The sequence below is a fragment of the Eurytemora carolleeae genome, unplaced genomic scaffold, assembly GCF_000591075.1.
Source record: "Eurytemora carolleeae unplaced genomic scaffold, Eaff_2.0 scaffold490, whole genome shotgun sequence".
Taxonomy (NCBI): Eukaryota; Metazoa; Arthropoda; class Copepoda; order Calanoida; family Temoridae; genus Eurytemora; species Eurytemora carolleeae.
Genome location: NW_019396962.1, coordinates 160,599 through 176,338, shown reverse-complemented (window position 1 = coordinate 176,338; position 15,740 = coordinate 160,599). Strand labels below are relative to the sequence as shown.

Below are 15,740 nucleotides of genomic sequence, written 5' to 3'. Positions count from 1 at the left end.
TACAATTGGCGGATTTGTCCGAGATTATTTCAGAATTCGCGGATTTCTAAAATATTTTCTTTATTTTGTGTAAATTTAACAGTTAATATGATTAATAAGGATTGAGGGTATCCTTAAAAATTGTAAATTGAATAAAAGGTTTTTTTTTTAAATAAAATTTATTTTACATTTTATCCACATATTAAATATATATTCTGTTATTGTAACTTTATCCCTTTCTACAAAAGAATATGATTTTATATTAATGCATTTTTATCTTATAGAATATCTACAGGATCATCCACTTTCCTGATGGCATAATTTCAACAATTTGTGGTTTAAGATTTTTTGGTCTTGTGCATAAAATATAGTCTTTAATAATATGATATAATAGACCACATTGTAATAGGTGAATTGAACAAGTGTACGAAATTAACCAGGAATAAAAAAAAAATTCCGAGTCTCTTTGAAGTCCATTCGTTTAAAATGTTCCTGACATGGTTAATTTTTAAACTCTTATTTTTCATAATGATTTTATTTTTGAACCAATTTAAATCGATTCAGAACTTCAGATCACTCAAAAATGATCAAATCTGGGAACCTGGTTTTAATTTTTTATGTTTTCTAAAGAAATCTTGCTCTTTCTGTTTAAATATTTTATGACTCGATTTGTTGACAATTGACAACATCCGTATTGCGTACTTTTTATACCTATGTAATTAGTTTAGTTTTAAAGAAGGTCTTTAAAACTTAGCCTAAATTTAAGAATTAGTCTATATGTTACATTAGTAAATATATGAATCTAAATCATGGCAAGAAGCCTTCAATTTTATGACACTTTTGTGTAAATTCTTTTCTTTTGTGGGTTCCAAAAATGGTGTTGGTTTTTCAGACTCATTTACCATAATAACCTAAACTTTTTTGAACAAAAGTACATCTATATATCAATAAATAGTATAATTTCCCTACTAACCGGAAAGCCTATAAGTACGTATGACATTTGTTGATATGCATATTTTTAAGTTTTGTATACGAAATACGTATTTTTGTAACCATTTCCCTGGTAAAAAAACGTATTTTATATCTGTAAAAATATGTTTATGACAAACGTAAAAATGCGTAGATAAAAAGCCTAAAAATCCAATGAGTCAGCAATTTTTAGGGTTTTCCTATTGCGTAGAGTTAGGTTTGAAAAAACATTTCTTACTTTTTTTTGCAATTAATAGGTTTTACCTATACGTAAAAATACGTATTTTTAAAGCATATTCAAGTTCTAAAACCAAAATGTTAAGAAGTTGACTATAATTGTGAATGCACATTGTTCCTTCATATCTATACAATTAATTCCACATATTTATTAAATACATAAATAGATATCAATTATTTTCAATCCAATCCAATATACTTCTACACAAATTCACACCATCATCATTCCTTCATCTGTATCCATCTAAATCAACATTCATATCTGAGTTTTGTCTGCATCTTCAAGAATTATGTGTTCAATATCTGTTATACTTCCTTCATATAACTTCTATTTTAAAAAAAAATCGAGAATTTATTGAGATTGATCATCAATTTACTCCAAAATTATAGAAATTTACAACATTTTATTTACCAAAATGTTTGCATTAAATTTCTTACTTAACTCTTGAGAAATCATAAAATATTTGTAAATTCTAAGCTTAGTAAAATATAGCTTGGTATAAAATTTACGAAAATATACGTATTTTTAGATTTGCATGAAACTTATAAACACTAAAAAATTTACAAGTAAACAAAATAACGGAAAAACATGTAAACCGTCAAATAAAAACCTAAAAACTTTTAAAAAAATTACTATAGTAAAGAGTATATGCAATTATTCGTAAAAATTAGCTTAAGATTTACGAAAAATAAACATATTTTTAGGTTTGCCTCAAACTTTTAAGCACGAAAAAATACAATTTTTCAAGTTAACAAAAAGTAAAAAATCTATGCAATTATTCGTAAAAATAGGTCTCTGGAATTTTTTTTTACATGAATATACCTAAAAATAATAAATATGTAATTGAGAGGCTTTAGTTTCAACTAATTTTGTTTAGCGTTTTAACTATTTTTAAGAGCAATTTAATTAATCTAAAATGCATTTATTTAAAAAGCCCTTGAAAAATTATTGTAGAAACACCATTTAGGTGAAGGTTCCGATTTGGCCGTCAATTTTTTAATAGAGCTAGCCTAGGGTCTCCCTAACCATTACGATTAAAGGTATATTTTTTGTAATGAGCTGGTCTTGAAAAGTTGGACTACAGGGATGTATCACATTCCCCAAGGGCAAAATAATTGGAGGGGATCAAAATAGAAAGGGACCTGTCCTCTCGGTTTAATGTCCTAGAAGTGAATAATATGCCTTTAAAAATTTTAGGTGGGGATAAAAATTTCGCAAAAAATTCAATTATATATACCTTCCCCCCGGCCCACCCGGAAAATTTCAGGGAAGGACTAAATTGCATTCTTGTATACCAATCTTGGCAACAAGGAAATGGGGAGATGCACTGTTTTAGCAAGAATGTAAATTGCACTAATCTTTGTAGTAATGTATATAATAGTCTTCTTTGGTTGTAAATTGCCCTTTTCCTTGCATTCCCCCCCCCCCCCAAATTTAAACCCTAAACCCCCCTTGATTGAACTTTATTTGTGAAAAGGAAAGTTGGTTAAAACGAATTGTTGTTAAATCAATCAATTAGATCAATAGTAGTTCTATTGATATGTCACTTTTTAAAAATATTTTTAAGACGACATTTAAAAGCTTATTCCAACTTTTCCAGCGCAGATCCCACGTTACTTTTTCAATCATATTTATTTGTTTTTGTTATTTCGCGCGGAATTGGAAAATATCCATTTCAATCCGTTGAAAGAGGGGCTAGTTCTGAAAACTGAATTTAATTGTTTAGACAAGGCGTATTGGACCCCTCCCCTATACCTGCAATTGTGTAATGCAACTTATATATTACTCGCATGTTAAGTCCAATTCTCTTAGCCGCTCAGCTCCGCAGCCCTCGGCCAAGAACACAAATGTTAAGTTCGTTCTGCAAGGGGCTTTTGTTGTTATTGATATCTCTTAATCCATTAAATTAGAGAGCAATTTGCGGGTCTGTCCTAGTATACGATTTTTGGACCCTGACAGACCCAAAAATACTTATGATAATTACTTTAACGATTTTTCAGGGAAAGGAAAGATGTCTCCCAGTAAACGAAGTAAAGTTGTCGACGATGATGATAATGGGGTAATTTTATTCCAAATTTATTAATTAGTCAAGCATTTGTTAAAAACTACCATGGTGCTTAACTTTTAAATGTTAAAAAACAACAAATTAGCAAAAATTCCACAATTTGTATCCGGATCCATTTTTTTCCCGTACGGATCCTTTACTAGGAAACTACCAAGGATAAAAATGAAACCATGATGAGAGCCATGATAACAAAGAACATTTTTAAGATGCCTTTTTACGAATATAAACTAATATTTTGTTCAGGATGATGGGGTGGAGGTGCAGAGTGATCAAAAGAAGAGAGTTGTAAGAAACAAACTCCGGGATATTTATGAGAAAATCGAGGAACAATTTAATAATACACACACAAAAATAAATCGGCCTAGTTCCACAATTTTTAACTAATACTAAATTTTGTCTGCACCCCCTTATAACCATTAAATAACCCCTGTATTGGCAACGCATATGATCGTGATATACAGCAAATTCACAACACTTTTATACCATTTAAAAACTTAACAGTAGACTCCGGTATTTCCGAGAGGTCGCAACTTTTGTATTTTTAATCCCTTAGAGAGCTCAATCCGTAGATATTGTTGCCCGGCAGATTAAGTAACTTCCCTTAAGATATCTTGATCAATGACCAAATATATTTTCTTAATATATTTCTTTGTTGTGATTAATAGATTAAGGGTTTAATTAAAAGTTTCCGCTTGGGATATACTTATTACTTCAGGTTTTTTAGATAAGCGTTTTCTTTATTCAAGTTTCGAACTCAATTCTTAAAATTCTAGAATTTATTTTTAAAGGAATTGAGTCTTCGCCACAAAATCAAAGCTATTTAATCCCTACAAATTTACAACCTGATATTTCAAACTTAGAATATTTTATCTTGCAGAATTCATAGTTTGATATATCTAAGGTCGATTACATTTGGATGCAAGGATATAGGGATTAGAAATCTTGATTCTTTTTACTTTTGTCAATGGGATTATGAATTGATAGGAATGCCAAGCGAAAGATCAAGTAGACCCCGAGGAGCTGAACTCCATAATGCAGGAGGCTCAAGGGGTTATCCAGGAGGTTCAAGGAACTCAGGAGGCTATAGAGGACGCAAAAATGTTCACATCACTGATCAAGCTTCTCGCTAAATACAGTCGGGACACGTCGGCCAATGAGAGAAAGTTTGTGGTCGCAGACTACAGCGCAAACATTGCTCGTTTGCTCAGTGCTAATTCTTCAGGCAAGACATGAGATTCAATCTTAGAAAGTAATTTTTTGTTCAGTATGATTGTTCAGTATGATTGTTCAGTATGATTGTTCAGTATGTTTGTTCAGTATGTTTGTTCAGTATGTTTGTTCAGTATGATTGTTCACAATGTTTGTTCAGTATGATTGTTCACTATGTTTGTTCAGTATGATTGTTCACTATGTTTGTTTAGTATGTTTGTTCAGTATGTTTGTTCAGTATGTTTGTTCAGTATGATTGTTCAGTATGTTTCTTCAGTATGTTTGTTCACATGTTTGTTCAGTATGATTGTTCAGTATGTTTGTTCAGTATGTTTGTTCAGTTTGTTTGCGCGGAGCGGCAGATTTTTAAGAAAGTTTTTTATTCTAAACTGGGAAATATATTTATATAAAAAATGCTATCAATATGAGGAACAGATAAATTAACTTTTTTACAACAATCAATCAATCAACGCCGAAATCAAGGGTTAACTTAAAATGCAAATGTTATCGACAAAATTAACTTTCTCTAGTCAATACTATCCAGTAAGGGGGGAGAAGTAGGAGGAGCAAAAATATATTTTTTTAAAATAAATAAATTATTCCATCAAAATGTCTGAAAAATTTGCGTTTGTCTTTAATTTTTAAAATTTTGAATTAAGTTTTACGATTTCAAAAGCACATTATTAAGGCCCACATTGATTTATTGTTTTGTAAGAGAAGCATATCTTTGTAATGCCTTGTGATTTTGGAAATTATTCCTATTCCTTATACAAACTCTGAAGAGAAATAAGATTGAATTCACGCTGGGATTTCAGGGGATCATTTCAAGTTGAGTCGGAGCAATGTGGTGAGCCTGGGGGAACAAGTATCTTCTATCTTTAACCGTGCTCCAACTTTAAAGTTTGTGCTCGGTGCGCTTAACACAGAGGTAACTAGAATTATATACAAGTTATTACAGTAAACCGATTCACTGCGGCACCCTGAAAACTTTATCTGAACAATATTGTGGAGTGTAGAAGATATAGTCGTTTTCCTAACCTGGATGATTATTTTTGCTCATTTATTGTATTGAATTGAATAGGTGTGTAAATTCAAGTAATTAATTTCTTCCGGAAACTAAATGTTATCGTTTAAAGCCATTGATTAATTAAACCTTATCGTTACAAGTCTCCAATATATTGGGAAAAAATGCTATTGTGGTTTTATTTTATATTTTTAAGTGTTTTTAACTTTAACGTTTTGTATTTGCACAAAATACATGAAAAGTACTGTATACGTAATTTCAAGTGACCCAAATTGGTTGAGTGGCATATCCAAATCACACCGGTATTCTTTAAATCTTCGTCCGACCAAGAACGACATAAATAATCAAGTTTTCTTATTGCAAAAAATTCAATTCCTGGAGACTTGAAGTTGCGGTTCATTGATCATTGTCATTGATCATACAAAGGTACCTTTGTAATTCGGACACAGTAACTCACTCAACATGGAGTCACTTGAAATTAGTATTTAAGTCTTTTAATTTTTACGCATTTTTACAGATTGGTGAGGTGAAGGAGAGGCGTAAGGCGGTTGTTCGGCCGCGGGATAAAGTTTATGCAGCCACTAAAACCGCCATTGTCGATAAATCTCAGGCGTCGGAAGCGAAAACCGACAAATATGTTAGGCAAGGTTCTTCATATTGCACTGTTAACAGATTTGAAAATTTAAATTGAAGATAAAATTAAAACTTTGAAATGGGAGTTTATTTTGTAAACTGGCAAATAATTTTCAAAAATCAAGGTAAAAAAAATGAAAAATTGGCATCACCTTCGTGGATTTTCCCTCCTGATACTTTCTACATTTAACTTCCCTACAATTAACTTTTTTTCCCTTTAACTACAACCAAAATATCCAGGGGTGTATATTTTCTTTAAAAATCAAATTCCCCCCATATGAAATTTTTGTTCTCCAAAATGTTGAGGTTTGGGAAAATAAATGATTACCAGTTGAAATCAATTGAATTTATGTGCAAAAAATATCAAAAAGAAAATTAAAACTTGCTTTTTAAACAAAATTTTTTTTTCTTAAAGATATATTTCATTTTTATATGATCAACCCTTGTTCTGCAGGATGACTAAAAAATGTTTGGACGAGCTGTATTTGAAAAACAAGAAAACCCCGGTCTGCTATTTTTCTTTTGTTATTGACCCGGACCATTTTGGGAAAACAGTTGAAAACATGTTTCACGTCAGTTTTCTTGTAAAACAACGACAGACTGTATTATCAATCGGGGAAAATGGCCTCCCTGTTCTAGAACCCATCATAGGCAGGAAGGTAAAGCATGAAATAAAGAGTCTGACAGTTTTAATCGCAACTTTAAATTTTATGAAAAGTTGATTATTTTTTAACGGAAACTAGATGAAGCTTTCTTTTTTAAATAAAAAAATTAAAAAACTAATTATCCTAAACCTAAGTCAAATTATGATGCAATAAGTTGTAATACTAGAAAGTTTACGCCAGATTGATTGATTGTCCAGGAGGAGGAGGAAGAGAGTGATGTTGGAACGGACCAAGCTGTGATCAGTATCTCCTACACAGACTGGGTTGAGCTCAAGAACAATCTCAAAATCAAGAAGAAAACTATTAATTTAGAATTATGAATCTTTTAGAAACTTTTCAGAGTTTAAGAGTATGTGAAACTACTGGCATGGGTATATAGTTAAAATATCGCAATTTAATAGGAGGTTGGGCCATTTCATATATAGGACATTGCATAAACAGGACATTGCATAGACATGACATTTTATAGACAGAGAATATTTTTCATGGATAAATTAATTTACTTTCTTACAAGTAATCTTATCTAATAAATCATACCCAGCTCTTTCTGTACTATCTCTTATTTTTACTCCACATATTATTAATAGTTTTGCTTTTAATTTAACTGATAACATATTATATTTATATTGTTGATTTCTTGCAAGTCAAACTGATCACATTTTTAAAAATTGTTACACATTTTTTACATACCCAAAACTCTACATAGTCTCAGAAAAAAAAATTCTTTTGTCTATGAAATGTCCTGTCTATGAAAAATCTGCCCTGTCTATGAAAAGTCCTGTCTATGAATTTCTTTTTCTATGAAATGTCCTATCTATGAAATGTTTTCTATGAAATGTCCTATCTATAAAATGTCCTGTCTATGAAATGTCCTGTCTATGAAATGTCCTTTCTATAAATTGTCCTGTCTATGAAATGTCCTATCTATAAAATGTCCAGTTATGAAATGACCCAACACCATTATAAGATATCCCGACCTTGATTGTTGGGCGTTAGGCTCCTTGGGAACAATAGCTACAAAGAATCTTGACAATTTTGAGATTTTTCCTCACGTTTTTTGGGATCACGCAAGATATTGCCCTAATAAATTTTTTTCAATGGTTGTATTTATTTAAAATCTAAATTAGTGGTTTTTCCTCATCAAAACATTATTTTTCTTTTTAAATTTTGAATGTACCCAAATTTATCATAACTGTGATGTAGATTTAAAAAGAGAACTTGTGAATATAGTTTCAGAACTAAGATGCATGAGAAGGATCACGTGAACCTACCCTGGGTAGAGAAGTATCGTCCTAATGCACTCCAGGAGCTAATATCACACGAGGATATTATTTCCACTATAAGGTTCGACACCACACTATAATCAAATCTTGGGTGTATTTCCCCCACTCTGATCGGGGNTCCGGATCCAAGGGGTATAATATCAACCAAAAACTGCAAAAAAAAATTTTTTTACTCTTTAAACTCAACTCTGAACTTTTGAAATAAAAGAGATAATAAAAATTTCCTCATTTCTGAATGGTTCATAAAGTTTTAGGATAAAAATAAGCGAAAAAAAGTAAAACAAAAAATTTGAAAATTGTTTTTTGTTAAAAAAATTCAGTAAATCTCAAAGAAATGACCCGGATCCGGATTTGGATCCGGATCCATTTTTGTTCAGTGCGGATCCAGGATCCGGATCAAAATTAAATGGATCCTGAGCACTGATTTTTGTGAAGTACTATTTACGCTTTCTAACTTATTTATCGTTAATTGGCAAAATATCTAAAGTAAAACACAAAAAATAGATCCGGTCAAGCATCCTTTTCACAAGATTCCTGAATCCGCTTCAGAATTTAGAATTAATGCTCCGTTCTTTTGCTTCTCTCGAATGGACAGCAAGTGTAATATCAATCGACCCTCAATGCAAAAATGGAAATGCCCAATTTATAATGGTACCCTTGAGACCTTCATTTGATCAAAAATGTAGAAGATATTCTCGTTTTTTATAGCCTTAAAGGCGTTTATTTTTGATAATTATTATATTTTTTTTCTGCAGTAAATATACATTAGTAGAGAAATAATCGGCTGTTTTTAAAATTATTAAAATTAATCACTAATTCATATTTGATCAGACAAAGCTCAGATAAACTTTTTTAAAACTTTTATTTCGACTCATAATAACAATTTTTTAAGTTATCAACCTGATAAAGGCTGTTTTAAGCAAAACATTACAAATAATTTTAAGCAAATTGCGTACTGTTGATTTTAGTGAGTAATTTATACTTCACAGAAAATGTGAGAAGATTGGAAGAGTATTTTGTGGATCAGACATTACGCTTTCATTCCCTTTTAGAATTGACTTTTTTTGCTCGATTTTCGTGTGTAATGGGGGGGGGGTAATTCAGATAATAAATGATAATATTTCTGTAAATATTTTAGAACCTTCATCTCCCAGGAAAAGCTACCTCACCTACTATTCTATGGTCCACCAGGAACTGGAAAAACAAGGTATGAAAAAAAGGGACTGTTCAAAATTACAGTTCTTCTTAACACCTTATTGACCAAAAAACAGTTTTTAAGATGGTATAAAAACAATTTCTCGCAAAAATCAACGAAAATAGTCTTTTGAGGCCTTTTTTCCAAAAAACAGAGGAAAATATAAAAAATGTAGAAACTATATATATATATATATATTTATTTCAGTTTTTATTCATTTGTGCTTAAGCAAAGTTAATTAATTTTTATATATTTATTTCAGTACTATCCTGGCCTGTGCTAAAGAGTTGTATACGCCTAAAGAGTTCAGTTCAATGGTTCTTGAGTTAAATGCTTCTGATGATCGTGGAATCGGGATAGTCAGGGATAGATAGTACAACAAGACAAAAACAGTTTGACATTCTTTTGGGGGAATTTTAAAATGAGTTGCAGGAGTCAAAATTATAAAATAGTATCTGTGAAGTCGTAATCATTTATCTTACCATGTCTTATCTGGGTTGTACAAGGATATCCGAAATGGATGAAACTGTAAAGACGACCTGAAACTATTGAAATATAAGTCAAAATTACATATTTATTGATTCGACAAAGAAAGAAACAAGTTAACAGTTGCAGGGAATAAAAAATTAAAGGAAACAGACAGTATAAGTTCTGTACAGTCGTCTCTGAAGTCTTGTGGGTAACCTTGTGGGAAATTTTAACAATTTTCTCGACGCCTCTTAACAAGTTGCAAAATTCATCTGTAAATGATTTTTGGACACATATGACCTCTCGTGCAGTTAGAATAAATAAAAAAACAGTTAAATAACTTTTTATTTAAATTTTTCTAATTACTGTTTTTTTGAAGATATGGAGTTTGTAACTTTAATTTACCCCCCTTGATGTAAATGTGCTGAAACAATTTACAACAGTGAAAAAGATAAGTTGCATCAAATAAATTGTTTGGCAGAAATCCACGAGAAATCCTGAATTCTTAAAAAATTTGTACTTCATATCTTATTTTACCCATTAAAGGATCTCTAAATTTTAATTAATGTATGCTTGATACTGATTCTTTTTTTTAATAAAAAGAAAGAATAATGTTAAAGGTCCACATAAAAAATGTTTGGATGACAACTTTATTTACTTAAGTTTAACCAATTTTTTTACGCAACTTCTTCCTTTGAGATAACAAGTGTACTATCTGTCGGATTTCAGGGGACAAATTATGAACTTTGCTTCTACCCGAACCTTCCTTAACAAGGGATACAAGCTCATTATTCTGGATGAGGCGGACTCAATGACTAATGATGCTCAAAATGCACTTCGTAGGTAGGTTCTACAGCTCCTACAGCTGATATGGAACACGACACTTCTAAATGGACTTCAACATGATTTTGTAAAGTTTGAATGGACTTACACGATTTTGTAAAGTTTAAATGGACTTCAACATGATTTTATAAAGTTTAAATAAACTTACATGATTTTGTAAAGTTTAAATGGACTTCAACATGATTTTGTAAAGTTTAAATGGACTTCAACATGATTTTGTAAAGTTTAAATGGACTTCAACACGATTTTGTAAAGTTTAAATGGACTTCAACATGATTTTGTAAAGTTTAAATGGACTTCAGCATGATTTTGTAAAGTTTAAATGGACTTACATGATTTTGTAAAGTTTAAATGGACTTACATGATTTTGTAAAGTTTAAATGGACTTCAACATGATTTTGTAAAGTTTAAATGGACTTCAACATGATTTTGTAAAGTTTAAATGGACCTTAACAATTTTTTTTTTTTTTTTTTTTTGACCCGAATTTAGTTCTGTGGTTTTGACCCCAACATGTTTATTAAAGTTAATATTAATCCTCGACATGTTTTTGCAAGGTTTTATTGACTCCGAAAAGTCATGGTAAAGTTAAATTTCCATTGATTCCAATTTGTCTGCGAGTAAATGATACATTCATTCACGCTAAAATTATTTTGTTAGTTTATAATGACCCCAACGGCCAGCATGTTTTTTTTTGTAAAATTAACACCCATGTTAAAATTATGTTGTCAGTTTTTATTGACCCCAACATGTTTTTTGTGAAGTTTAAATGTTAACGAATACGAATAATTGCAACAGAATAATTCGTCACTTTAAAAGTACATAGCGTCAAACGGCCAGAGGTTCCTTTTCTTTTCAATATCAAAAGTTACTATAAATCACGGATTCTCAATGACAATCCTAGTACAAGCCACTTCATTCTTGGATTAGTAAATTTATTTGGAGTCAAGGATTTGATTTTGGTTAATATTACAATGTGTAGGATTATGGAGAAGTATACTGAGAATGTGAGATTCTGCATGATTGGAAATTATTTGGGCAAAATTATTCCAGCTCTTCAATCCAGGTTGAGATTAATTCATTGATATAATTATTGATTGATTCGATTAGTGATTAATTAATTGATTTAGCAGGCGTATACTGGTTAGTTTGGTTGACGATTGATTGATTAATTGACTCGGCGTACACGGGTTCATTGGTTGATTGATAGATTAATGTATTAGTTGATTGATTGATTAGATGTAAACATTTGCGGTTTGGTCGATTGATGGATATATGGACATATTGGTTGGTTGGTTGATTATTTGATTGATTGATTGATTGAGTGATTGAGTGATTGATTGATTGCTTAGGTGTACACGATTCCGGTTTGGCCCCCTAGATTCTGCGCAGATAATGCCGCGTCTTGAATATGTTTGCAAGGTAATAACAAACTCGAAATAACAACGTCGAAGAATACCCCGTTTCAAACCTTTCCCTCTTTCTGGACACTATTAAGTCTTACATTCATTTATTTTTGATAATTAGCAGTTAAATAACCTCTTAAAACTGATTTTTGAAGAGGGGGTTCGGGAAAATAATATTCTATATGAGATAAATAACAGGTTTACCGATCTCATCCTCCATTACGCCTTCAATCCCTTTCAAGCCAAAAGTAGACCTTTTCGCAAATGTCTTTTTTGGCGATGAAATTCTGACAATGTCTGGAAGATTCCAGGATACCGTTTTAAATCGGGAATTGCTATCTTTGCATGATGGGTAACTTGAAATTACGCTTACATTCCCTTTTAAAGCCAAAAGCAGGCCTTTTTTAGCCACTTACATTTTTAGTATTATTTTTTTTGACGATTAAATTCTGACAGTTTATGGAAATTTTAAATTAGATTATTTGTATATTCAGGAGGAGAATGTGAATATTACTAGCGACGGTAAAGAAGCGCTTATCAAGCTGGCTCAGGGCGACATGAGGAAGGTCATCAACATACTACAATCATGTGCCATGGCATTTCCAGAGGTAATTTGGGTTTTAAATATTTTTCATAAAAATCTATCTTTTTTTCTTTAAAAAGTAATCCAAAATTTTGATCATAAGGTTACCGGGCGCTTCGCGTAGAATTTTTCTATTATTTATCTATCTTTAAGACACTGATCTTTCGCAAGCTTTTCTGACATTTTATAAAACAAGTTCGCAGAATTTCCTAATTAAATTGGAGGATTTACAGGTGAACGAGGACTCTGTATATACCTGTGTAGGGCATCCTCTGCCCTCTGATATAACAAATATTGTGAACTGGTCTCTCAACCTAGACTTCTCCTCAGCATTCAACAATATTCTTGAGCTTAAGACACTCAAGGGACTTAGTCTCCAGGTAAGGAGTTGAATTTTTTTAAATTAACAATTAAATAAAAAAGTATTATTCCTCTTTTTAGATTAAAAGAAATGACTTGGTTTTTAGAGCGGGGGGGGGTCAGGTGTAAGCGTATTTATTATAATAATTTAATTTTGTTGTTTTAATAAGCAAGCCCAATTGTTAAAACAGTTTTATTATTTTAGGATATTCTTACCGAGGTTCATTTGTTTGTTCACAAGATAGTGCTTCCAGCCTCTATTAGGTGAATATTACCGCATTCAAAAAGTTTACCATTGTTTTGACTGATTTTAGTGAAAAATTTTCTAGATGATTTTAATACATTTTTTTCATGATTTTTATGTTTTCTAATAAGATTAACACCATTCTTTGTCTTGTTCTTGGATTCGAAACACTAAGTACTTACAATTGAATATAGAAAACACGTTCAGTCCAAAAAAAAAACCCCGGTCTGAAGCTTCCAATTCTATTAATATACGCCTGAAGAAATTATTGTTAAAATATTAAAAGAAAAACGAAACGCGCAAATTGTAAGATTATAATTCTTAGAGGATTTGCTCACACTTTCAGAATTGATTATGTTAATTCTTATTTTTACTAGAACTAGGCTTTTAGGGCGCTTCGCGCCCATCTTCTATTTAAATTGTGAACATGTTCTTTTTGTTTACATTTTAAAACAAAGAAGAAAAAAATTTTGCGGATTTTTAACAAAAAATTCGCGAATTTTCAAGAATTTAATTTTTTTTACAAAATTACAAAATTAAAATCCTTTAAAACACATTTTTCAAAATTTTTATCATTCATAAACCTTCCCTGTTCTCAAGTGATGTCCCACAAAAAAATTTGGGCCCGATCCGTTCAGCCGTTTTGACGTTTATTGGATACAAACAAACAGACCGACAAAGCCAAATTTATATATAGATGATATGGCTGATAAATCTATTATCGATTCTACAATCTCAAGTGTAATAATTGATTATAATGCGTAGGAAGAAAGTGTAGCAATCAAAATTATTGTTATTTATTAAAAATATTGTATAATTTAATTATTCTCCGATTTATAAACTCTTGTATACAGGATCCATCTGCTGATAAAACTATCTGAACTGGAACAAAGATTAATGGCTGGAACTTCGGAACGTATTCAACTTGGAAGCTTTGTAGCAGCTTTTCAGGTAATAGAGGATATTTGAGGTCGTTTGTTGATATTTTAGGTTGATTGGTTGATTTGAAAGGTTTGTGGTTGATTTATAGAGGTTATTAGTAAATAGTAGAGGTCATTGGAGGATGCTAGGAGATTAAAGGTCATTAGAGGAAATTAAAGTTCATTATCGAGGGTTTATTTAAACCCATAGTAGCCGAATATTCCTAAGATTTGGCTTAAAAATAGCAATTTATTCTATTCAGAATTTTCGAGAAAAAAGTTCTGAAATGTTTAAAATATTATTGAAGTGATGTTTAAAAAATAAAAAGAGGATTCTTTTAATTTTTCATTTCTTTCGATTCCTTAATCCCGTTAAAAATTCCTCTAAACACATATTTGATTGTTTTTAAGGTGACCAGAGAAATGGTGAAGGCTGAGGATGATAATCGAGCCTAATTCTAACCAATCAATTGGGATCTTCGGACTGATATCAGTGATAAACAGATGAAATCAAATTCAGTTCAATCCAGTGCAGTTTAAAAAATCAATTTGAATCCCAGTGCTTTAATTGAATTCAAAATTGGGATCTTGATCAATCCATCTCAATCCAATCAATTGGAACATCAATTATCAATCTTAGAATCGAATGAGATTAATGATTGACTAAAACCAAAAGATTGTCAGCCTACTAAATCTAATCCGTGTGATCAGTTTGTTAAAGAGAAAAACACATCCAACTAAGAATGAGATATCACAAATGTGATTCCTAAAGCGCTTACTTCAGTTTTCAAAACAAATAGATAACATTGTTAAAAACATGTTTTCTCTTTTTTCAGATGAATTTGTTTAAAAATGTTGAAGAAAATATTCTCTTTCTTGGTGAGGGAAATTTCTCCTTCTCCGCTAATGTAGTCAGGAACGAAGAAATGTATTTTGAATAAAATTTGATAAAATTATTTTCACGAATTTTTATATGTTCAATTTTGGGTTGGAGGTACCCCTTTTCTAACTAATTTATTTGGTTAGATCTATTTTATGCCATAAAATTTACGTCCTTTCTACAAAGCATTCAATTTGATCTCTAAAATAATAATAAAAAACAGTTTTGTATTGAGAACCAAAAAACTGTGGAATTTAGGAGACGATATTACATCAGTACTTAACTTTGATGTTGTTACAAAGTGAATAGTGATACTATCTATAACTTATTAAATCAATTATCAAGTCAACGGGGTCTCGAATCTAAACTATAGTGATACTATTAACTTATTAAGTCAATTATTAAGTCAACGGGGTCTTGAATCTAAACTATAGTGATACTATTAACTTATTAAGTCAATTATTAAGTCAACGGGGTCTTGAGTCAAAAACTCGTCTTCCTATTCCAGAGTTTTCTGGTTTTCACTTTAAAAGCTTTTTGTAAATGATGTAATGTCCAATAAAATTTGTTCATTTTTTTTAACCATATTGCACACTGAGTAACAAACGGCCTGAGAAAGATTTGTAAATTATGGTCGGGACAACGTTAATAAATAAAAAAATTATATTTGTTCCTGATTTTTTTTTATTACATGAACAATTGTTCACAATTTTTTTCTAATAAAAGTTTATTGTGAGTTCAATTAACTTTTTTCCACTTCACTTTACTTTTTTCCACT

At 30.9% G+C, this 15,740-nt stretch overlaps 2 protein-coding genes across 3 annotated transcripts; both read left to right on the top strand.

The window, feature by feature from the left end:
- The first annotated feature begins 3,173 nt into the window (after nucleotides 1-3,173).
- LOC111710543 (non-structural maintenance of chromosomes element 4 homolog A) lies at nucleotides 3,174-7,123 on the top strand. The gene is made up of 7 exons (XM_023484649.1): nucleotides 3,174-3,245; nucleotides 3,495-3,575; nucleotides 4,236-4,473; nucleotides 5,276-5,388; nucleotides 6,002-6,126; nucleotides 6,572-6,776; nucleotides 6,980-7,123. The coding sequence occupies exons 1-7, from the start codon at nucleotides 3,198-3,200 to the stop codon at nucleotides 7,100-7,102; spliced, it is 933 nt and encodes a 310-aa protein (XP_023340417.1). The 5' UTR covers nucleotides 3,174-3,197; the 3' UTR covers nucleotides 7,103-7,123.
- A 37-nt stretch (nucleotides 7,124-7,160) lies between these two features.
- LOC111710542 (replication factor C subunit 5) lies at nucleotides 7,161-14,919 on the top strand. 2 transcript variants are annotated; one of them, XM_023484648.1, is made up of 12 exons: nucleotides 7,161-7,186; nucleotides 7,750-8,126; nucleotides 9,204-9,272; nucleotides 9,523-9,624; nucleotides 10,458-10,571; nucleotides 11,552-11,635; nucleotides 11,922-11,991; nucleotides 12,470-12,583; nucleotides 12,792-12,938; nucleotides 13,124-13,182; nucleotides 14,017-14,113; nucleotides 14,494-14,919. In XM_023484648.1, the coding sequence occupies exons 2-12, from the start codon at nucleotides 8,026-8,028 to the stop codon at nucleotides 14,536-14,538; spliced, it is 1,002 nt and encodes a 333-aa protein (XP_023340416.1). In that variant the 5' UTR covers nucleotides 7,161-7,186; nucleotides 7,750-8,025; the 3' UTR covers nucleotides 14,539-14,919. The 2 variants fall into 2 exon arrangements, with proteins under 2 accessions (XP_023340416.1, XP_023340415.1); XM_023484647.1 differs by lacking the exon at nucleotides 7,161-7,186 and having other exon boundaries at nucleotides 7,665-8,126.
- The last annotated feature ends 821 nt before the right edge of the window (nucleotides 14,920-15,740 follow it).